The sequence below is a fragment of the Bombus fervidus genome, chromosome 1, assembly GCF_041682495.2.
Source record: "Bombus fervidus isolate BK054 chromosome 1, iyBomFerv1, whole genome shotgun sequence".
In the NCBI taxonomy this organism is placed as follows: domain Eukaryota; kingdom Metazoa; phylum Arthropoda; class Insecta; order Hymenoptera; family Apidae; genus Bombus; species Bombus fervidus.
In genome coordinates this window covers 21,101,180-21,127,408 of record NC_091517.1, presented here as the reverse complement: position 1 = coordinate 21,127,408, position 26,229 = coordinate 21,101,180, and the positions used below count along the sequence as shown (strand labels likewise).

Here is a 26,229-nt window from a genome sequence, read left to right as displayed (position 1 = left end):
TCAGACCCGTCGATTTCTTATTGGCCCATTAGAAACTCGTTAACTTGCAAAACTTAACTCGCGTTTAGAAACGAGTGTTTGACGCCAGAACTATCAAGCCAGTCGGAATAAACAATTCGTGATTTTTCGCTCAAATCTTCGATATACGAACCCGCTCAGAAGTTTTACGATATCCTTGGAGAAAACATTTGATGCTGACATTGAATTTTAAATTGCATGAATTTTGTCTTTAAATTGTTAATATATTAGCAATGTATATTTTGTTTATCGTATAAAGTACTAGCCGAATCAGTCGAAACAAACAATTCGTGATTTTTCGCTCAAACCTTAGATATACGAACCCGCTCAGAAGTTTTACGATATCCTTTGAGAAAACATTTGATGCTGACATTGAATTTTAAATTGCATGAATTTTGTCTTTAAATTGTTAATATATTAGCAATGTATATTTTGTTTATCGTATAAAGTATTAGTCGAATCAGTCGAAACAAACAATTCGTGATTTTTCGCTCAAACCTTAGATATACGAACCCGCTCAGAAGTTTTACGATATCCTTTGAGAAAACATTTGATGCTGACATTGAATTTTAAATTGCATGAATTTTGTCTTTAAATTGTTAATATATTAGCAATGTATATTTTGTTTATCGTATAAAGTATTAGTCGAATCAGTCGAAACAAACAATTCGTGATTTTTCGCTCAAATCTTCGATATACGAACCCGCTCAGAAGTTTCAGGATATCCTTTGAGAAAGTATTTGATGCTGACATTGAATTTTAAATTGCATGAATTCTTTCCTGATTGTCTGAAAATAATATATTAGCAACGTATACTTTATTTATCGCATAGAGTATTAAATTATAAATAAAACTATTACAACATATTTTACCAGTCTTCTTTTTCCTTCTCAATTTTAGACTGAACATAATAGCAGTTTTAATACTTTTTAGCCAGTTTTTATAGGTAGATGTACAATAATAGCATCTTTTCTTGGGAAATGTAACAATTTCTTACAATACGTACGGATGAAAAGTTTGTCTCTCTTCTTTTGTAGCAGTAGGGAACAGCTTTTGAAGGGTGCGATTCAAAACCTTTCTTCTCCTACGGTTCACAAAAATATTCCATCATGGAATTTCGACTGCGACCAAGAATAGATATTAGCTCGACGATTCGTAATTTGTTCCCCTGTCCTGTATTTTGACCAGGCAAGTAGCCCGAAGACTTTTTTTATTTTTTCATTTATGCGGCAAGTAACGATCGATCGTGAAGAAATGGGAAGAGAAGAGGCTGTGATTGAAACGAGATTTTTCGCTGGCTGAGAGAGAGGGGGAGAGAGAGAGAGAGAGAGACAGTGGAAAATGCAGTGGCAGTTTCACGCCCTCGATCGAGCTATTTCTGGTCCGCTTCTTGGATAACGAACATTCGCAATCGAATTACGAACGCCAGGAATTAGTAGGAGAATGCGATACTTGCGTTCCGTACGTCTCCTCCGCGAGCAAAAGTGCCATTATACCAGGGAAAAACGTTTGCCCTTGTAATTAGAGAGACAGAGCGAATCGTAAAGGATATTTTGGCGTTTAATTAATACTCCGGATTCATCTCTACGCGTGCAAAAGTTCTTCGATAGTTGCTGTTTGTTCTTAATGATACGTAAAAGCGTCAGCCTTCCTCGAAACGGTAGTTGCTCGCTGTGGGGATGAAATCGTCGTTGATCCGAATTTTATTTCTCATCTTTTTTGAAAATTCTTGTTACTAAGTTTGAACGAGCAGTAAATGACTGGAGTGTCAGGAAAATAAAAAGAAGACGACTCTTTTTGAGGAAAGAATTTTCATAGAAATTTCATGTGTATATAGCGAGTTACACAATTATTGCTATAATTGCTCGCAAAAATCGGCTTTGAACGACCAATGTGTTTTTACAATACACGGCTTAGTCAACGTACGCTATACTAGTGTATATTTACTTAATTTAACGCATATTGCGATGTACATTACATTAAAAAAGAACCTTCGTTATTCCAACATGCATTCTCACGAATGTTGAAATTTGTACTTTAAAGAAATATCAGTCGTTCAAAGTCACTGATAGAATAGTTTACTTCAATTTTGACGAGTATTACATTGTAACTATATCGTACTATAGTCATATAGAAATATTACAGCTTAAGCATAGATGAGTATATCATTAAGTATACGATGAATGCATAATATACGAATAAATAAATTTAACTCACTGACGACATTTTTTCACGATCACGATCACGAGTATATATCTTTTGTGAATCCATAAAAGCGATGAACGTTGAAAGTCAATAACGTTCGAGTGATAAATGGCACCTATACGTAGTGGAATTAACAGAAAAAATTTTTTTCGTTTCTATTGGAAATTTTCCCTTGTGGCACTTACATCGTTTATCACGTTCTCAATTAATCTATAGGTACTCGATTTATGAGGGAATTAGAGTCAAAGGTAGAGTTCCATCAATTTCTGTGCGTTCAACTGTTTGGCTCATTAAATAGGAAGTAAAAGCGGCGTGCATTCTTCGATGAAAAATATATGTATCCATCGCACGAGAACTTTACTTTATCCTTTAATCGATACTTTTGGTTTACTTCCTTTTGCTGTTTATCGTTTAATTGATTCTTTCGGTTTAATTTTTCACGCGATGGAGCTTCTACGATTCTCTCTTCATGGTAGGCTATTAGAGCGGGGAGGTTTAGTTCTTTTAGGGTTGGAGATGACGTCGATTTGTTACATCGACGTAGAACGAATATAGGAATTGTCGTAATTAAAGGTGTAAACAATTTGTCAATTGTTTTTCACACTGTGAAAACTCTGAATGTAAACAATGGTTGAACCATTATCTTCTTGTTTATCGCTTAAAATAAAAGACAAATTAGTTGAGTCGAATCTATATATCCATTGTAGAAATAAATTGAATTCGACGAGGAAAATTTATTAAATGAATGTTGTGGTGTTGCACGCATATTCGTCAGTTCTTTTCGCAGGAAAAGTGGCTGTTTTATATTCTCGATACGTGTACGAAAGGAGAAAAGAATAAAGATTGGGCTTCCATTCTTCGAACGTATCCATGACAAAATATTAAAAGTATCTCGGAAAAAACTATTATAACAACGAAGTATATTCAAAGTATTTTAAATTAATATAAAGTTTAGAATTTAATTTAAATTGAATTATAGATAGACCAAGTTTGTGTAAGCTGAAACACGATTCGAGAAGAAATTCATACTTAGAAAGCTTAATAAACGCAATATAAGGTATTCCATATTAATATATCTATTTTTAATGGAAAATATCAATCTTAGACGAAAGTGAAAGAATAAGTTTAAAATCTTGGTGATATGGAAGTTTTATCGATTTCTTTATGGTCTGCTTTTCAATACGCGGTTTGACGCTGTGTATTACAAACTGTCGATACATACCAAACCGTTTTTCACGTCGTAGAGGTCTTTGCAGCGAACTCGTCAATCGACCCGCCAAACACGTTTTGTCAATAAGGTAAAATTTTCAAGCAGTTACCCGCTGTCATGGATTTCCGCGTTCGTCTACCCTTCTCCAGGATTATTGATCGAAATCGCTGAACGAAAAGGTTGGAATATGTTAAAAAGACGAAAAGAAAGTATCGGATGAATGAGACTTTGAAAGTTTCATGATATTTTTCGTGATAAATGTCGTGCGAGATTACAGTGATTCATGAAAGTATTTTACTATAACAAATATATATATATATATATATTGTGTGGTTTATATGAAAAATTCTGAAATTGCATTAGCATTTAAAGAGACGCGGGTTGGTGTGATTACATTGGTAAAATTTGAAACCAATTTTAAGGTGTAAGTATGTATATTAGGTTGTCCGAAAAGTTTCTTTCCTTTTTTAGGAAATAACGGATGAACAATATTTTCCGTTTTATATTATATTATCGAATTACTTATTATTCATTCTGTTCTATCAAAATAAAGATCACAACGTTCGACAGATTAGGTTTCATGTTTGTATAAAGATGGGTCTTTGTAAAAGACAGGTCTGTAAAAGAAAGATACTTTTCGGACAATCTAATATATAGAAGTTACAGGAATTTACTGTAAACATACAGCTAGTAAAAAATTAGAATGCGGTATGAACAGCTATATTAAAAGCGTATAAGCGTTAAAAATAGTTCCATTGAAACATATATAATGGACGATAGATTGTTCAAATATCTTGATGGTCTCTGTGAAATACGTATTTCTATTAAATATCTCGTAACTTTTATATTTTTAGCCTTGTCCTTAAACTTGAAACCAATATAATCGTGACAATCGGTTCTCGTCACAGTGCTAATGAAATTTTAGAAGGTTTCGTACAAGATAACATAATCATATGTACATACTTGACATATTAAATTTATAAAGTTTCACCGTTGCTGTTTCGTAATTCGTGATTTATCTTCAATAATAACGAAATTATTTTGTTTGATGATCGGTTTTAATTTTATAGTTACATATTGTTCGCATTTTTTTTTCTTTTCGTTTACAGTTGATTTCTTTGAATAAACGAGGCTCTGTGAACTCGAAAGTCAATTAAGAACACAATTATTGGTTTATGGAAGCTTTGGCAGATTTATCTCTCATTTGGCGCGGCTTAATTAACCTATAATCTTATACGGATTAATTAACTAGGGATAATAATTTATTACTCCTTTCGCCGGATGACGTTCAAACGTTTGAACTTTCCAACGTTTATCTTCGATATCGATCGAAACGATATCACTGAGATTACAATTCACCACTGTCTACTTGTACATGGAACATCTCGCGATATTAATTCGAATTACGTATAATTCATCGCTCCGATAGTTTCCTTCAGATAAATTGAATATCCTGTATTTATCAAGGCAAGTATTCGAAGATAGGTATCGAAGATAGGTATTAAATATCATAAAAAGATATAGAATCACAGTTTCTCTTGGAATTCCATCAAGAATGATTAAAATCATTAAATAATTTGAAAAGCTACTAGTTAAGGATTCCATGTTTCCACCTCTGTCCGACAGATTTGACAAACAAGATGAATTTCGATGGCAGAAGACTTCTGAACATTGAGATGTCTCTGAAGGACCACACAGACCAAGGGTAGGGGACGAAGTATGGGTCTATTGGTAAATGGAATTTTCAGGTTCTGTATTACGGTCGCGTATCCTCTAGGGGATGTTTGTGAATGTTTAATGACCGCAGAGCGTTCATTATTAAGGGACTAATTCTACATAGCGCATCGTCCCCTAACCAGGTCTCGTTATATTTAGAATTAATGCTGCAGCATAAGTACCATGCGTTCTCCTCTTTTATCCATTCTTCGGGTTCCACGCGATACTCTGTTTTCGTCGCAAGATAATTAATTAATCGATTTAAAAACCAGAGAAATCTTGTCGTTTTTCTTTTACTTTTAGTTGAGGCTATTCGTAGTCTCTCCTGTGGTTTTACTATCGCAGAGTAAGTGGGAAGTACTTTAGGGACGACTTCAGCACATCCGAATAATCAAAAATGTTGACTTATTTTATACAATAAAAGAGTCGTGTTAGAACGGAAACAATGTTTCGTGTATAGCGCTTAGCGAACGTAACACGGAAGTCGTTCAATCGAGGTAGACGTTGAGATAATATTTATTCATATTTTCAGAGGCTTCTTGCAATGGTCCTCGAAGATGCTGATCGTGCGAATTGTTCGCCTTCGTACAAATTCTTCATCTAGCAAAAGAAATAGAATATGTATATTCGCGTTTAAAACAAACGTCCATTTTGTAGAAAGTATTTTATCTTCTTTGTTTGAAAACTTTAATAAATACTTGGAATAATCTTGCCGATAGACGATCATTAGATGTTGGTCGTCCTAATAATTTCTCTACTATAATTCATACATTTTTCTACCGCGTCTACCTAAATAATTAAACAAATAAGTTAATAAGCAATTATTATTAATCATACGAAATATTTGTGTAGATCTCAGACTGGATCCATGAGCCAAGTAATTACAACATCGCCCGGTTTTGTTTTTAATTGCGGCTATCGCTTTAAAATAATCATATTGCCTCCCTAAATCGTTTACAAACTCGATTAATTGCAATCTATTTGCCAATTCGATCAACGTTCGATATATAATCGGAATTACGTCGGCCTAACTGGTTTAATAACGTTTCGTTGCTATTTTTGAATATTTTCTTTCGATCTCGCGTAGATTGCTGTTGATCTGCCAGACGCGGCCGTGCGAAATCTTCCTTAAACGTTCTTGAGCGAGAAGTATACCTCGTTATAAACATTTTGCAAAGCTTACCTATAAGCAACTAAATCATGCATAAATAATAATTTCAGTCGAGGAAAGCAACTTTCACATTACTACGATTGGCTATTCTCATAAATCAAACACGTTTCACGTATTTCTTTTGTCCAAAAACGAGTGCTATTCTTCAGATGCACTGCGGCGATATATTTATAGTCTAAAGCGAAGAATTGTTACGACAGCGTTTTTTTACACGGCCTCACAGTGTGAATCAATCGCTGAATCTACTGATCAAACAACACCCCTAAAAACAACGTGAAACAGGAATCCCACAATTTTTACATTGCGAATTACAAAACTTTTTTAATCTTCTTAGGCGGATCGGGTGTGGCGAATCTGCTAATGAAACGAAGTAGAAAATATTAGGTTGGCTGAATTCCGCAAAAAGCATGCTACACGTACGGCGATACAGTTTGGAAAATCATTGAAACACGACGACGCGAACGAATAATTTCCGTTTTTCGTGACGTATGAATAACGCGGCGGCCTTTCGCGTGTTTCGATTTTCCATATCGAAGCTATTTGATACGCAACAGATAGTCGTTTGTAACGAGCATGCCAGAGGAAAACTACGTCATTTCGCGTTCCCTCTTTCTGTCTCGTGTTTGACCTAGATATCCGGCAATTTCCGCGGACTAATTATGCAGAAAGCAGGCTGCGCGAGGGGCGGCTCTGCTGCGAACGACGGCCTAAAATTTTTATATAATCGTCCAAAGGGAACGGTAGATCCACGGGGTGACTTTTGTCGTTAAAGTTGCACGACGTGTCGCGCATTATGTTCGGGTCGCGTCTTTGAAATTTAAAGTATCCTTGAATTTTTTACAATGCCAGCAGTATGCTTCCGCGATATCCTACGGGACACGGTATTAACTCATTCTTCCGACAACGTCGTCTCGTCGAAGATGCGACCCAGACAACAAAGAGTTCCGGTTAATTTTGAAACTTCCTTCTTATCCTCTTTTGTGCTTTTAACTTGTCTACACAGTCGCTTGAACCGTGAAACATGTACGGTCATTTATTTAACCCTTGCACAGTGTAGCAAAACAGAATCGGACAAGGCGTCAAACATAGTAATTTCGCTCGTTAAAGTGGAACAAGTTTACAGGAGACGCGGTTATTAATAATTTAGTCATAGACTTGTAACAAATTCGAGATAGATAGATGTGTATTTTTTTCATTTAATACTGGGAATGTTTGAAAGGGTCTGTCACAGTTGAGCCACTTATGTAATATATAAAATGCTCATAGTGTGGAGAAATGTAATTGTTTATAAGCGATTTACTCGAACAGTGAAACGTACATGATTACATTAAAATGGATCGTATTAAAAACGAATGTTCCTGGTTTGGTATACAAATGCATATTGGTTCAACGAATGCTTCGAATTTAAATATATTTAGAAAATATTCCTAATTAAAGACCCACCAGGAACGATTAGCGGATTAAAGAATATTAGTTCACTTTGTGTATGGATACCATAGAATGTTTATTAAATAATCTACAAGTAATAAGAAATGAATGGCAGTAGTTCTGTTGACTCTTTTAATTTAAATATTTTTAGAGAATCCTGTTTTTAGAAGATTAAAAATCCACCAGGAACGATAACCGGATTAAATAAAAATTATATTAGATCGTAAAGAAAGGTACGTGATGGATTGTCAAAATTTCATATATCCACGTTTGGCATTTTCGTAGAGGCACAAGAAATTCTACATTACGATGCTTCTTTAATCATTTTTATAACTCCTCGTATCGTAACTGAATATCTCTGATATTACATAACTGTTATTTATTTACGTAATTTCATTTGCACTGGCATGATTTATTTTACAAAATACCGTTCCATATCTACGAATCAGTTTTCCCAATGAAACAATAAAACCAAACCATTTAGTATACATAAAAGCAATACTAATCGCTATCTAGCTTGACGAATCGTCATTGTGTACGATCAGCATGAAAACGTCGATAAAACCCGCTTACTTCAGTGTCGTCTAACCGTTGTGATACGTGAATCGATGTGTTATGACAGGTCAACTGTGCAGTTTGTTACGTTAATTCCTCGCAGAATGATCAACGGCTTTGTCCCAAATACGGTGCAATCGTCTATCCCAGTTGTACGAGGATTTAAAATCCAGAAGACTTTGCTAGACAGTCGTTGCTGTTCTCTCTCCTCCCATCGGCCCTCCAATATGTATTGTCCGCGTCCTAATGGAATTTCTGTAGAGGAATTAATGTCAACTGCAACAGCACACCGGCGATATCGAAGTGTCACTTCGTAATCGAGTGTCTTGCCGTTTCAGAGGGAGAGAAGAGGGTGGTGCGAGTGGCGGTCACCGTGAACCCCGATCAACGCCCGATTGGGGTCCCGGTGCACTTAATGGAGAACATCTTTGGGTACCAACGTCAGCTTCCGGTGACTTCTGTTACGTCAATGACTGTTCGGTAAGTGTTACCTGCAAACGACAACTGTTTTCGAGCGTTTCGCTGGAGATGCAGAAAGAGGATCGAGATTGGACAGATATAGATGGAGGTTATTAGGGTTGGGTTAGGTTTGACCATAGGAAGATGAGGATATTCTTGCACAATGATTTAGTAGCTAATTATATTAGTAACTTGATAGGTTTTGTGAGTTATAGAGGTATAATTTTGTATGAAAAGAGGATAATCAGATGCCTGCATATTTGTAAAACTTCATCTCTTCTACGTAGCTAATTTGTTACCGTTGTACGAGAGAATTTATTATTATCGATCATTTGTAATGTTCCATTGATTAATATTGCTTCGGTTGATAAGTTGCTAGTTATAGATTATCCATAGGTTTCTTTTTAATAATTTTATCAATTTTTGTCAAATAGACACAAGATTATTTTCTACTATAATAATATCGGTCAATTAACGAGTTAGTAGTTATGTATTGTGAACTTCTCTTTTACAATTGTTGAATTCTGCAATTTTTTAAGATGACAATTTTTATAGCCAAATCGGTTGCAAGTTGTCAAATTTATTTGTACGATTTCCTTCCTTTTATTGTTTAAACATATCACTGTCACGCAAGAGAATTTGGAAATATCAATAACTCGCGATTTATGACTTGTAAAATCTTCCTAATGATATTAATTCTTGAAATCTCGCTAATATGTAAGTTTGTGATATTAATTCATCATTACCACTGATTCCTATTATATATATATACAATTGTACAAGATGGAAAAGGCAATAGGAATCAACCGTATATAAAACATTTTACTGCAAAAATGTTTTACAGAAATATGTCGATAAATTCACTTAGTGTAAACACGCGATGTATATAGATTTCTCAGAACTATATAAATAATAGTCATCAGTAATGAGGATCTTATATCTACACTCGCGGATGGTGCAATTTGCAAATCAATTGAAAATTGAGTTCGAATCCACAACAATTTAGTCGGAGTATTATATTTCGTCGAAGCGTCGATATCGTAACGATACACGCAATGCAACGGTAAAAGTATTCAGTTGAAGTAACGTACAACAAGTAATTCATCGAAATACTGCCAATAAAATTATAAATGAAAATTATTCAACTGCATCTATTTATATCGTTAATTATTTCACCGAAAGGAACTTCACTGTCGAACGGTGAAGGCCAGATCGTTTCTGTACTTGCGCATGCAGTATATATTCCACATTTATTTGTTTTAAAGTTACTTGTACAGAATTATGCGATTCAACGAGTTTTCTAAATTTCGAGAAGTTAATATATTTTGTTCTCTTATTCAGAGAAATAGAATCTCGTTATTTCGTAAAAATAATGAAAAGTATAACATTTCTTCGATCTAATCCATTTGACGAACGGGCAGATTATATCGCTTAACGTTTGGTTTGCGTTTGAATTAAATTTCAATAAATTTTCATTCAATTAATACGTATTAGTAGCACGTTTGAGCAAATGAAAGATCCAATCTAACCTTTTTGATAAATTTTGAACGTTAAGAGGATTAAACTGAAAATACGTTAAACGTTAATAATTTTTCGTGAAAAAAGAGCAGTCATACGGGCAAAATTGGGAAAGTCATCAAAGTGCGTAATTACGTGTCGTTAATTTACGTATCACGCAGGACTAAAAAAGTCTCTTTAGTTGCTACTACGCTTAATTGGTATAAAGTAAAATATTCTACGTTCGTGTCGACAGTTATCCGATATCTATTAGGCGAGGGTGAATACTATCGATAAATATTATATTTATTACATTTATTACAGAACCACATTGGAAAGGTAGAGTATCGTCTGAAAAATTTATTTCGTTCTGTTATTTCGATTCGTAAGAGTGGTTCTACCAAAAGTTAGTGCGACGAAGTTGGAATATCATGACAAGAACTGATCGCCTTTACGTCACGACTATTCCCAATGAGGATCTACATACATAGTTTTCATTTACGTGATATCTTTCATCCGTGAGTTATTGCGAATGGCATTAAGAGAAGAAAAAAGATACTTACGTAACGAGAACTACGTCATTTTGTCGCACACCGTTTGTTCACTTATTAAAACCATCTTTCTCGCAGAATAAAATCGTAATTAATATGATTGAACCTTGACAAAGAACGATAGTTATCCTCTGTTCTATCTTTATTTACGAATGGCCACTATGATATACATTCGATGAAGTTGCTATTTAACTATATTAAATTTCATTGTAAAAGGAGGGAGAAGATATTGTTTGCCAACTGGGTTGATATTTCATTAAAAACGATAGAAGCCTTGTCAATCACACAGTTCAACGTTAATAAAAGCACATTGATTTTAATTCTGTCGATTTTAATCTTTGCAACGTATAAATATGATATATCGTATATCTCGTACAAGTACAAACATACAAAATATGAAATCTTCCTCTAAATAAATAAATTATTATTAGGTGATCTCACAAGTGATACGGTGGTTTTTCGCATATTACATTGTCGCGATTGTTCTTGAAAGCGATGAATTTCCCTTTATTTTTATAACTCTTCTACTTTTCCATTAAGATTTTTATACGAGTTTCATGAAAGCTCGATAGTAGCTTCCATTGTTTCCAAACTCAACTCTCGGAAAAGCCTCGTTGTAATATACGTACGAAATACGACGAGTTAACTCATATCTTCGAATTAATTTCTACGGCAAAGTGTATCGTATCGTTCGATTCGAATGAAATAAAACGATAGAAATTTTATAGTTCCAACAACGCAATCCAAAATTCTTAACGCAATTCGATTCAGCCAGCGACTGTCTTCGATTCTCGATTATTGGTTTATTTCTAAGGTGGAATTTTTGCGTAATGCGATTCAATAAAAATGTTACAGTTCCGATTTGATAAACAATTTTTATATTTCTAACGTTACAACATGGACTTCTGCGAATAGAGAACGGACTTTGCAACTTTTGTGATAAATTGTTTCCTTTACAAGCGAATAATGTTCGTGAATTCAGTTATTACTGTCTGTCGAGCAAAACCGTGGCGCACGAGATCTTTTTTTCCGACAAAACTTTCAAAAAGCGTTTCTCTAGTGTTTGCAGAAACTTTTTTACCCGCAACCAGAATTTTATTCCGCTCGCGGACGCTCCGACAAAGTTTCATACGGATCATCTTATCTCGTTATAATATTCAGAATATTCTCGATCATTCTCTATAGTTTTTATCCAAGACGATATACGCGTAAACATTTGTTTAATGAAAATAATTAACAAAATTTTCAAAGTTTGTTTCGTGTAATAAATTCCATGGCAAGGTATAAAGTTTAGTAATATCCAGCGTTAAAGTAAAATAGAATTACATTATAAAGTTTGATAAAATTTATAATTAACAACGCGACATATTAAACGCGTGATATTTTATTTTTCAATTTTAGGTATGTTTTTATGTATTTCTATAATCTTATGTATAACGTAAAAGAACGTATCTGAAATTCAAAAATAAAATGCACAGAAAAATTCCCATGTGAGAGACACACGTATCGGTACTAGAACTATCGGCGATTATAGTGGAGTATTTGTACAAAAAAAAAAAAAAAAAGAAAAAAAAGGAGAACAAGGTGGGAGGGGAAGATACGTGGAAAAAATACTAGAAGAGAAATAGATTTTTATTCGAATATTATACGAAATCAATGGGATGTAAAATTCAGAAAGCCACCATTACAAATTCCTAAAATTTCTACGAAAAATTACGAGTTGGGTATTTTGATCATTTTAGCAGTTCTAGCGTTAACAATGCGTGGACTAAGGATTTTTATGCATTCGTGGGATGTCTAAGTTTGAAACTAAAAGTAGCAGACAATAGATACACGTATCAAATCGCTGTACAATTAATTTTTTTTTGTTTTATATCTTCAATTTCCAAGACTGTTGAAATTTATACTTACCAATTAGAGAGATTTCTAATTATTATGAAAAAAATAGTAATCAATGTAACAATGATCCGGAGAAAATTACAGCCTAATTTTTAATTGTCGATAAAAATACAAATTTTCATAGACGTTCGTAGACTAGTAAAAAAATTGTTAAAAATATTTGGTTTATCTTTCTGTATCAAAATTAATTCCCACAAAATTTAAGGAACGTCTTTATTCCTTCTGAAAATAACGATCTGTGTTATCTATGTTTCTGTTCTAAAAATATCAGAAAGGAAGATGATATCAGAAATATACGATAGAGGAGAAAGTATTTCATTGAAGCGAAATATACGAAGAACAAAAGACGTTGTGAGTGTAGACGAGTGGAGAAATATGGATTGGTCAACATAGTACACATTTCCGTCAAATTAACGAAACTGCGAATAGTTGGAAAGTTTTCAGATGCCGGCGGAGAATCGTTTCTGCGGCGCACAATAGCAACTGTAACAAAATGCACTGGTTCGGTCTGATAACGATGCTCTGACGTCGTTTTCACGTATGCATCCATGTTGTTCCCTTTGCGTTGTGTTAATTGAAACACTTTGGTACACGTTCAGAAATCTCTGTCATCGTTAACAATGTTCTGTGCACGGAGAATCTTTGTTGCCTTCTCTGTATGGTGTACGCTTGAACACACGCTATCCAATTTGGGCATAATTTGTCAACGTAAATTGTTATGGCTTGACTTTGATTCCTATTTCGACGGTAGATACTGTGTAACTTCTCTAGAATTTCGAACAATTATTGAGCCAATTTTCGGACAAGTAAACTTTTGAATTTTAATTCTTGGAAGCTTAAATTCGACTTTGATCTTCAACGTTTCGGGTTTAACTATTTCCTGCAGAAGTAATAGAACGAAGAAGAAAAAAGAAAGAGGAAGTGAAGAAAAAGCATGCGGCAAGACAAATAAATTGAAGAGATGAGAAAAAAGACGAGAGAAAGGAGAGACGAACGAACAGAAAGTATATCCAATAAAGATGAAAGCGAGAAAGAGAAAAAGGGCAGGTCTGGAATCGAATGGAAAGCGAGGCGAAGAAAGAAACAACGTAATAAGGAAGGGATCAGTTAGGAAGATACAGGGTGGAAAGGAGAAGGGTGAGAGGGAGACACGGAGAAAGCAATGGGCAAGGAAAGAGAAAGAACGAAAGAAGTGGAGAGAAATATGAGAAAAAAGAAAGAAATGCTTAAATGTAGATGTTTGATGGTGCGGATATTAATAACTCTACGCAGTTGGTATATTAGAAAGATTTTTATAAATATATCTATATTATATTTTTATAAATATTGTTACGCAGCATTCTAAAACTTACTAGCAAAGAGTAAATGTTCTATCGTTATATGATGTATTAGCCTTTTCAAGAATGACTTTATCAGAGTCATTGAAGGAATTTTTTTCCAAATTAAACAACGTATTAGACTATGGTCACTAATGAAGCATTTGAAGAACGATGTAGTTACCGTAACAAGCCATAAAATAAATACCATAATCTGTCGATTATTTTGTCATATTCGTTAATGTTAGTTTGTTAGAAAACGCATTCGCTGCTAAGTTCAGGCTAATTTGCGGTTCAGTTAAGAAAAGAACTAAACGTAAGTACGTACATACGTATGTGAGAATCCTTCAGCAAGTAGGATTTGTACTAAAATTAGAATCTCGGAACGTTCCATGCACTCTTACGCAGATGAAACGTCAAAGCATAAGCAGTTGAATATCTTCGGTAGGAAAATTGCACGTTTCAAAGAACACAACAAAGACGTTTCGAAACGATATTAAATCGTTTAAATTTCGACATTTCGCTGGAAATTCTATATCCGTGCGAATAAACTCGACGAATCGACACACCTATAGGAGAACGAATCGATAGAAGTCGACCACCGTGACAAAACAATCGAACACCGAAATGGGAACTTGAAAACTAAATTGCACGAGACGAATTGTACATGGCGAACTTTTTCTATTATAGTGGCGCGAATGTTTCTCAGGCAAACCTGCGAGGTGTTCGAAGGCCGTTTACACGTTGGCTGATTTAATTTGGATAGTTTTCAAAGCAGCCATAAATTTCATCTAACGCAACGAACATCGATGTAGAAGTACGGGCCGCTAAACTTCCATTTGGCTGTCAATGATTTATGTCCTTTTCACGTGGAATATCGTCGCGAAGGATGCGCGAGGTTTTAACAGGCTATTCATCGAAATCGAACGGCGTATCGTCGAAACAGGAAATTAACTGGCTGTGGGAAACACTTGAGTCCAGGTACATGCTCATCCTCTTCCCGTGTTCCGCGTTTCATAGCTGGTTTTCGTTTACTCGCTCTGCATCCGAATTAAAAGCCAAACGACGCGGATGTTCACGTCGCTGGAAAATTCTTTGTGCGGTTGCTCGCTGTTGATAACAGACAGACCCGTACAATTATGTTATTTAATTAGGTTAGATGTGTCGGTTATGTAGACGTAAGTCGCATCGCCAAAGTTTATTTTCGCTGATATGACTTGATTTCAATTTTTTCGTCATTCTGTATCTGCAATAATCTACGCAAACAGTTAATAGAAAAAAGAAAAAGAATATATATATATATATTTCTTTATTTTCAAGTGACATACTACATATTAGGTGATTAAATCGAAGCGAAACGAAGTCGAGAACACGTGAACGCGTGGTAGGAAACGATCCATTATATCGGTCCGTTTATATTATACATGTATAGTCTCTAGCAATGAGTGCTATTGTACAATAATCTCATGCAATTGTTATCGCAAATACGATTTCACACGCTAAATCACGGGATGATCGATTAAATGTTACTGTAATCGTTTTCTCGTTATTACGTTAAATACTCATCGATTCAATAACGAATAAATAATTACCGTTTATCATGTGTCCGATAACATATTCGCTTATCGTTTTGGAGGAAACGTCCTGTGCTTTGTCGTTTCGCATTGTATTTCGAGTTATTCGTTTATCGAACGCTCTATAAAAACGGATTAAAAAAAAAAAGAAAAAGAAAAATAGAAGAAAAGAAAGAAAGAAGAGAAAACAGATAAAATTGAACAGATGAAATGAAAGAAATAAAAAAAAAAAGAACGGAAGAAAAAATGAAACAAAAAAGGAAGGTGACGAAAGTCATCGCTTTTTAACGTGTCAGCACGTTCGAACATCCTATTTTGTGGCAATTCGTTCGCAGGTTGGAAACTCGGCCGCGAGGAAAGAAGTGAAAGGCATTAAAGCAGCTTTTAATTACTTTTTTGACACACTATTTTTAGCGAACCGACTTGTTCTCACTTTGTCTCTACGCGGACGACGGAAAACATTTTATCAGACTTCCTCTCTACGTTCCCTACGTATTTGTTGAATTTTAATGATTGTTTAATTCAGAAGCACAGAAGGCGTAATCTTAGAACCATCCTGTTAATTACTCTCTTGCTGTTCTCTCATTCTGTTTCTTTTTTTCGTCTTTCATCTTGGCTTCGTTGTATGAATGTTATTATACTCCCCGCGTTTTGTTCTTTGTCCGTGTTAGTGTTTAAGAACATGGCGCATGACTTCCGGGCCATATGTTATCTTCTCATTACACGCTTCTATTGTTCCAATTAGTCGAATGACTTTGGAAAGGATAACTAAGGGAGAAATCGTTGGGAAACAGATATTTTTCCACGATGTTTCGTATCAAAGTTTCGAAGATCCTCGTAATACGTATTTAACGTTGATGAAATTAGTTTTGACTGGAAAATTTGATTTGAAATCGATTATTTTTCTTTGTGGATTGAAAAAGGAATTTCAGCCTGGACAATACAATGAAATATTTTCTTGTGTCTTTTCTCGTTGGGGAGAATTGTTAGAGCATCTTTGGTATTTTTTCTCTTATCATTCGATATATGATTCTGACTCGTTATTATGTAGTTATTATTATTATTATTATAGATAATAATAACTCGAGATATGTATCTTTGTGTCTTTTTCTAGTTATACGTTTTTTATTGATTCGTGTCCTTTCACACTTACTTCATAGAGAAACGTTTTATTTTTATAATTTGCGCGCGATATGAACTATTTATTCTTAATTTAATATCATCATTCTGTGTAAAATAAAATATTTGCAAAACTTTAGCGTATTCAAAGAGGGCAGAACTTTTTGAGCAAAAGTATATCTGGAATCTGTAAGGAAAAAATAATTTCAATTAAATTGTCAGAAGCATTTGTATTTATTTGTAGGCTATAATTACAAGCATAATTCTATTTATACGTGTGACAATTTTTCACATCATCGGCAATATTGTCGGAATATCAACATCGATATTTCAGCGAAACGACATAAACCAGGCCCTCCGTCCAATGACGAATTCATGTAAGTGTCTGAAGCAAATGTTCAGACTGTAAGTTCCAAGTACGTGAGCAGCATAGAGAAGCATGTAGAACACGAAATGCTGTTTAACATGACTGATTTAGGTGGAGTCGAGGAAGTTGGATGGCAGAAAGGTAGGCAGCTGTACGGTGTTTCCTGAGAACAATGATCAATTAGGATTACTCTAGTAGGTAAACGTTACGGAGTTTGTAGTTCTGACATGAAGTTATGACCCAAATTCATTTTACTACTTACAAGGAATCATCTTATATTCTCAAAGTAACTTTAGTCCATAAAATACAACGTTCTTAAGCTTCGAGATTTGGCTCATCTTATTTTTCTATTATTAAAAATACATTCTAAGTTTAACAAAAAGAAAAATATGTAAGGATTGTCGTTGTTACGCACGATTTCTTATTGCAATCTTCTAGCAAATCTTTTCGTGAAATACTCAGACTACAATTGGGACATGGAAAATCGAAGGCCGCAACAGGCTTAAAAATAAAACACGTTACGCGATAAATCACATCGTTCCTCTTCTCATCTTTCACTTTCGCCTTAGACAATGATTAGTTACAGCCAATAGTTTCAGTAAACCGATACTCGTTAAAAGTTGACGACATTCGTTATCCACACGTCCCTTTTTTCCTCTTAATCCTTCGCACGGTGTCGTAAAACGGCTCTACCTTCAACATGTAGCAGCGTAGAAGGTACTGCAAGCGAATAATCGTAAAAACGAAGGAGTAAAAGCATAGGAAGAAGAAATGCCCGGCATGTTTCCCAAAGATACGACTGTTTGGTGCGCGAATAAAAACACGATGTAGCTCGACATGAAAAATAATGTGCGCGGTACTGACGTGCGACGATGGACAGTAGTTGGAAGTGGTCGATAGAAGAGGGCGAAGAAAAAGAATAATACCGTAGAGCTTCGTTTATAGGATTGAACCTCTGGACAGCTATATATTCGAAAGTATATAAGAATTATCGTCTGTTGAGCGTTAATGAAAAAAAAAAAAGAAAAAAGAAAAAAGAAAAATACATCTGGCATATATCTATAATATTTTATATATAAGGTATAGATTATATGTATAGACGCATATGTATATGATCAATCACCATAAGTGTACATATATCCACCCATCGCACTCGACTTTTTAACATATAATATTTCATTCCATTCTTTTTTTTTCCTGTCGTACAGCAATTATGAATTTCTAGAAATATTGCCTTCTACCATATCGATAAAAGAATAATTGTTCTGCTGTTGATCTCAATTTTCCGTACGATATGACCATGATGTTTTGTTACATTGCTAATGAAATTCCACAATATTTCTTGTAACACATAAATGTTTTCAGTGATATGTTTTCAAGTATTTCCGTGAGCCATTGCATATTATACGTACGTTGTGTCTTCGTTGATTTATCCTTATTGTGTACGCAATCGACTATATGAGTATATGATAAAATATGCATTTAGCCGAATGAAACAGAATGATCATGGAACGCGTCAATTTTTCTGCCAGTCAGTCGTCCTCGTTTCAACAACTGTACCAATGATTGAAAATACTTTGGCGAGACACGGAGTTCGACTGCGTACATCTTTTATCGGTGATATCATTTTTAGACAAAGACGTTGGCAATGAGTGAAACATTAATGGGGACGATTTTCGTTAGGAGCAAACGCAAAAGGAGAGAGAAAGAGGGGAGGAGGAATTGTCTCACAGTTCCACGTTTATTTCGTGCGTTTCTTTTTGCTTTTACGAGCAACGCTACTCTTAGAGATCGGACCGTGCGTTATTTCATCACGCAGATATATCCTTCCCTAGAATATTTCCTTCCTTTCTCCGTTTTTTCTTTTTTGTCTAAATCTGGAAATTCAACGAGAGAAATGAAATTCTTTTTTTATCCATTGGCGTTCGATATTGCTTTTATGATATTTTGAGAAATTGTAGGTCAAATGTATAAAAGGGGTGATGCGTATTTATCCGTGTTGCCATCTTTCGACGTAATGTTCTTTTAAATTTGATTGAGATAACGAGGGGAACACGACAGAAAACGTCGTAATTAAGAATTTTTAATTAAGTGCCGCAGTTTCGTCCGAACCGAAAACGAACACAGTTGATGCTTACGACTGGCTTAATTACGTAATTTAATTGCGTTGAATAATAAATGAATTACTTCTTAATGAATTGCATGATTTTGAAGTATCTAAGCATTGCGATCTTATAGCCACTATAATGATTTCTATAATTATAAACAAACATATAACTATATATACGGCTATATACAAATTTAATTAGTGAAGCTATAAGTGTTCGTTTTCATATACACAATTGTATTATTAATTTTCTATATTTATTTATTCTAAGTATAAAGAACACAAGCTACTTTGCAGTATGCGAGCAAAGATTCTTCGTGACGATCATTTAACAGGTAATTTTTCTTGTCAAAGGTAATCGGCATTATGACCAGTGCTATTGATAGTATAATAAACGATTGATGGGATATAAAGGTTTATAAATTGTGTATCCTCGCGACATGTTCGCGGCGTAACGTCATGTTTCGAGTTCCTTGACTCATCGGTTTCATTGAAACACGTTATATCATTAACGTAATGCGGCTCATTGATTTTACGCCTCTATCGAGTCAATTATAGCGTACACATTAATTGATTTCTGGGAATGTATAGGCAGTGTCTATTTTATTTCTCGTACGATGGACGAAAATAAACATTCAGCCCTTAAGCAATCGCCATATAGGATTACAAAGACATTATTTTGATCTGCTTTTATTTTTCAGCGTAACGCTGTAACAACACAGAGTACGTTTTAACAAAAGATATAATACCACAATTTTTGCAGTGTTTGTTCGTAATTGTAGGTAACATCACGTAAAATAAAAGCTGGTGCAAAGATTTTTTCTGGAAACTTTACACTTTTCAATAATTTGGTCATCATTGGCATTCCGATTAATTTTGAATACATTTACAGATTGTAGATACAATTCTTAATACACTTTCATTTCGTATGAATCTGCCTGGTAATTTAGAAATAGAAACGTGCCGTTATGTATTCTTCTTATTACTATTGTATAGTCTGCTTTTTTATTTGTACACGTTGTATGTACATCCTATTGACAAAGTACTCTACCTAAAGATAATCACATTTAATCACAGACCCTAAAAAACATGTTAGTGAAAAAAAGTTAAACTTGCCACGAAACTATTGTTTCTTGCATATTCGTATTTATTGGATTGGCATCTAAGTGGTTGCGGATTTTGTCAATACCACCTAATGACCAACCCAGCTGGTTCCATTTAAATTGCACGCGAAGTATATTCTTTTTTCACAAGCAAACAGAATGTCTAAGCTTCTAATTACTTCGAAGTGAAATACCTTACTGAGTACCTTAGTGAGTATGCGGAAAATATTTAGCTATATATCAGAAACCGGTAGTTTCAACGTTAATTTACCTCAATTTAACAAATACGCAAACAATCTTAAAATTCAACCAACGAAATTCAGGACGAATAATGATTTCCTTATTTTCATACATCGTTTGGCCGAGCTACTTGAAAAGTTGATAATCCTGATTTGGAGCGTAATTTAATGTTCCCTGATGAATACATTTATTTAGCCAACGCTTTAAAAAATGAATCTTAACCGCAGGACGATGATGTAGGAAGGAGGAAAATTAAGCGAGTCTACTACCATTCTATGTGTGTTAATAACGGAAATTGGCAATTTACGAAACCTCTTTGTTCAGGTATAAAAAGAAAATTATCGGGCGAGCTTTGGCCACAGGGTAGCAACCAGGTTTAGAGAGGGATGGCAGAAGCTGTAATTTTCCGCGCAGCATCCACCACGATAAATATTTTTGCAGCTAGTATGCATGGTAGGAAATTGGATATATATGTCAGCGACTGAAAATTTTGCGTATCACCTGTACTGGATGGCTGTGATTCGTGAATTTATTAGAAAGATTATAACGTTTGCTCGCCTCGTTGAAATTATATTTTTTGCGTGCGACTCTAAAGACAGAAAAATTGATTAAGATCATCTTCCCATAAGGAAAGATCGTAATTTTTAATAATACGTTTCTCTGCTGTAGATACATGAATTTTATATCTTATTTTTAATCTTCTTGGAATAAGTTTTCAATATTTAACGCAGCAATTATTGTCACGCTTTTGCACGAAACCAGTAGGAGTGGTCTTGAAAATTCATAGCAAAATTTTCTAAACTGATACTGTTTCCTCTAGAGTATCCCATTTATAATATTCCTTGAGAAAAGATTCAGTTACATCATTTTTCCATTGAGCTTCCTTGATCGAAAAATCCGGAATAAAGAAACACTATCGTAGTAAATTGAACGAGATTTGCGGTAGTAACGTTTCCATAATAGCCTTAAAGTACAGATTGTTGCACATAATTTTCGCTAATCGTATTTGGTTGGTTTAGTTTGCCAGGATTAAGTTTCGTAATAGAAAGAGGATCCTGTCCTTTGTCTTTCTTAAGAAAAAGAAACAGTACGAAAATAAACGCGTTACCTAACGGAATTTATAGAACAAAACTGTTTGCAAGGAAATTATTGGAAAAAGGAAAAATATGCCAAGGTGGCGCGTGACCAGAGCTCCGTTTAAATTCGAGTTTGCATAAAAAATATGAGTATCGTATCGCCGTAATTTTCGATGCAGCCTGAGGAAAAGAAACGCGAATAGAATTTTGACCGGTGCAAAAAAAGCTCGTTTGCGGCAACAACACCGTTTTCGGTGTAAAATTGCCTGTAATCGACAAAGACCGCTCTTGGTAACACCGAAACCGAAACATTTCAGTTTCCAACTATGTAGCAGTTTCGAATTTGTTCCTATGTGAAATCCTATGTGAATGGCATAACGAGGTTTTGTGAAATTTGAAACCTGCGACACGCGTCTGTGTACAAGGTGTTTCATACAAAATCACTATTTCTAAACTTTAACCGTACATTTTATACGTCTCGATTTGACGAGAAAGCATCATGCGTAAAAAAATCAAGCTAGAACTGTTTTCATTTTGAAAGTAACAGTGTCAATCTTTTTGATTGACAATGGAGGCTTTCAGACAGGTTATATGTATATTAGCGTAGGCAAAACTGATGGAAGTTATATGGTTTCATAGTACATACAAAGTACGATGGTTTATGAAAATTCATATTTTTATAAACGAAATTACACGTAGATAAACGAACTATACGTGATTTGTTTTTGTGATCTGCATATTATATGGGGCACGTACTTTGGATATTTTCTATATTTTTGCGCATTGAAATTTTTCATAAATGCCTCAACGTCCTTAGTCTAGTCGTATCGTAGAACAATCTTTAATTATTTCTACCGGCTACGAGTCACATAATTATATAGAATAATTAATTATAGGAATATTTTTAAACAATTATCTCTATTTTTTAAATTTCTTTTTTCCATAGTTTCATACTACAATTTATCACAAGAAATATGGGGAAAAGGTTGGTTTAAAAATTCCTAAACAATTTTCACAATTTCTGTTACACAAAATGGATTTTGTTCTTGATAGTTCTAAAGCATTTTCGTAATAACACCAGGAGTATCGTAATTCAGAATCTCTGGATATTGTGATAAATATAACAGTACTAGAGCGATCCGAAATTGGAAGAACGCGTTTGCGTCTCGCGGGGAATGATTTTTCTGATTTGTGTCGACACGACCTTTTGTTCCGCGTATTTTCCAGCATTCTACGTTCATGAAATATGTAACTTTCTGACTTTGCCCATTATTCTTATTTCCCTGCTGTTTATATGTTCATGTTTGCTTCTTAGCTTCGTCAAGTAGCTACCATCCATGCTTCTGCAGTACAAATTTTATTGCTTCTCGTCGTTTGTTTCATTTCTTCCACTCGAATCGAATACTCGCTGAATATAACATGCGGCGGAATTGTATCATCCACTTCGTCATTATTTACATAACGGCCACTCTGATAAGATTAAGGCATCAGTTTTTCAACGATGACTTATACCTTTCGATGATTTATCTCGCATCATTTCCATTGATGCTCCCGTATGAATGAAACGAGAAATTAATTGAAAGATTTAATCAAAATAAATGATATTCGATTTTCGTTTTTGCAATTACTAAAATCGTACAGGTGTTTTTGTTAACTTTCATTGATTTTCATTGATTGTATGTACACGTTAAGAGTTAAGTTTTTGATAAAAGTGGAGACTCGGTAGATGGAACGCGCAATAACACGAATCACGATACTCGCCGTTCCAAACCGAAGAACTTTTTTCTCTTTTTTCCCACTTTTCTGTATCTGTAAAAGTAACGAAGATATTAAAACGGACAAAATAAACAAAACACCCTGTATATCACATTCCATGTTTTCATTAAAATATGGTATTCGATACGTTGTAACATATCCACGTTTAACACGCGTTCATGATATTCATTCCCTATGTTACGTACACCGATAAATAATATTTCCGTAAAATTTCTATTTATAGTATTTCAAAATTTTGTATGCGTGCGCCGTATGAATTATAATGAAATTTTTTCGTAATCTCGCGATTTTTACGACAAGTCGCAGTTACAGGTACGTATATATATATGTACATGTATAGACCAGCACATAGCTCGTAAGATTTTAGACGAATTTCATGATACCGCGTGTCCGTCATATTTAACAAGAATCCAAAATCAATTTCCATCGCATGCATGCGAGCGTGGTAACGTCTGGTTAACAGGACCAAATGGAAGCTTTCCTCCTAACTAAGTAAACAAGCATTATTTGCATTAAATTATACTTAACGTGCTTCAAAGTATGTTTAAACTTGTCGCGAGGCATGATATTTATCGTTGCCGAGATTCCAACGATCGATACACATTACGCGCGAGCATACTTCCGCCGTAGCGACGAGTGACTTCCTGCTTCTTCCGTTGAAAATTAATCTTGAATTTTTCAAACGATTTCGATCGCCGTTCTTTTATCGATCAGATAAATATTTCTATTCGCTTGCTTCCTTTAGGATCGTACCACATTACATTATGTAACACAAATATGTCTTAATTTCGCAATTTAATCGCCTACTGTGTTTATTTGTTTATTTAATATCGATACACGCCTTCCGTTTACTTATTCGTCAAACGTTTTGTTCCTGGTTCGTACGATTGAAGCCATACGACAAAAATAAACTTTGATTTCTTATTTTTCGCGTATCTGGACATTCTTCTCCCCTTTGAAATGACCAATCAAATCGATGAAATATTTTTAGAATAAAGAACAATTAGTGTAGAAGAAAGATAAATACAGCATGTTTTTCATAATGTTACGACCGTTCGCGGAGAGACGCGGTCGCGAAGAAAACGCTTTCGTAAAAAGATCTTTGTTCGATCTGAAAGACTTTAGCTAAAATTGTCTGAGATTTATGGTCGGTCCTTGAGAATTTTAAGGGTACGCAATAAGGATGTGCGGATATCTGTCTGCCATCCTGCCCGCGGTGTGTAACCTGGTCTAGGTAGAGAGTCGACCGACGTAACACATAAGCTATATTGCAAAACATATTGCGTAATCATCACCTATCGATATCTAAAATAAAAAATTTATCGGATTGTTTGGAAGATTGGTAGTAAAATTTAAAAAAAAGATTGAAGATTTAGTGTAACGTGTATCGAGATTTATAGAATGAGAAATGTCAACAAGCTTAATCAAATTATCATATCATTAAATAAGATATATGCATCTTTCTATTCGACAATTTTGTGTTATTTATCGGACGACTGGTCACCGTCTTGATAAACATTCCGTAACGTTTCATAAATCGCATTATGTATTCTGAAATGTTGGTTTGCGTACATAGCTTGATCGTCACATGTAGAAGAGTGTCGTTTACTTCAATTGAGAAAGAGGCTGAAGAGTTTCATAAGCAAAGGAGCCATGGCTCTGCTTCGTTGTTTGGACGTTTCCAGGAATATTTTTCCGAGGAAAATTCGCTTCAGTAGTAAAAAAATTGAGGATTTTCGCTTCACTGTGCAGGGTGGAAATGTAAACTTGGAAAGCATATGTAGAAGTTAATCAAATGGAGATTCGAAAAAATAGATCGACTACGTTGATGCAGTAAACTATTTTGCGAATTTAACCGTGGCAAGAAAAAAAGCTTGGATGCATTCCGCGTGCATTATTTAAAACGTTTCAAATAACGTTCTGGAATAAAACGAGCGGAAAGTTTTTCCCGTGAAATATTTAATTTATACAGTTTGGTTTAGAGCAGTCGCCATTGGTTGAAACAGGATTTAATTTTTATTCTAACCGGCACCCCGGAAACGCGTTGTTTCGAATATGGAAGCAGGACATTTTTTCGAAATTTAAAAAAAGAAAATATCCGACGAAACGTATTCATCATACAGGTATCATGATAATCAAATTTGTTCTATTTCAGTCAGAAAAATTATTCCCATCGTCAAAGGAACGTTGTTCCTTTTCGGAGGACTACGGTGTATCGCGAATAATTTTTTAAGAACGTTCGGACAAAAAAAAGTTATTTCATTGAAATATAAAACAGCGTGTTAATCATGACAAAGAAACTTGTATCAATCGAAAATTTTCAATATTCTAGGCTTTTGTAGGAAAAATTCGCGAGAAGTATTAATCGTAGGAACATAGATTTTAAAGAGTTCTTTTGATAGAACAAGATCGAACGTGTTAAGAGGAATTTTCAAAAATCAGTTTCAAAAATTCGTTGCCAGGAAAGGCAGAAAATTTCTCGTAAAAAGGATCGTAATGATATTCAGTGAGTAACAGGAGGTAGACGTATAATTCAACAGCATTGAATCTCATAAACTCAGAAATCTCTCATAAATCTCATATTACTTTTATTACACAAGCCAATGCTATTACCAGAAATATTACGTGCTCCAACATTATGTGTTATTAATGCAAAGTTTCAGAGTGTTATTAGTAAGTAATCTGAGAATTTGTAATTCTGTAGTTATCTCAAACTTAAGGATTCCATTAAATCGTTTCTCAATCTCCAGAAGTTCACTAACTGTGATATCGTTTGTGGCATGCACAAAGCGAGTAGTAATTCTCTTGTATGGGTACCAATATCCTGGAATTTTACAGCTAT

At 34.6% G+C, this 26,229-nt stretch overlaps 1 protein-coding gene across 5 annotated transcripts in view; it reads left to right on the top strand.

The window, feature by feature from the left end:
* The window catches only part of Rdga (retinal degeneration A), a 78,160-nt gene that overhangs the window by 8,606 nt on the left and 43,325 nt on the right, over positions 1–26,229 (top strand). For all 5 annotated transcript variants that reach the window (XR_011800459.1, XR_011800458.1, XM_072008793.1 and 2 more), the window contains exon 2: positions 8,642–8,783. Coding sequence is in view for 3 of the 5 variants with exons in the window: in XM_072008793.1 (XP_071864894.1) it covers positions 8,642–8,783 (142 nt within the window). In the remaining 2 variants the exon portion in view is untranslated. The remainder of the gene's footprint in view (positions 1–8,641; positions 8,784–26,229) is intronic.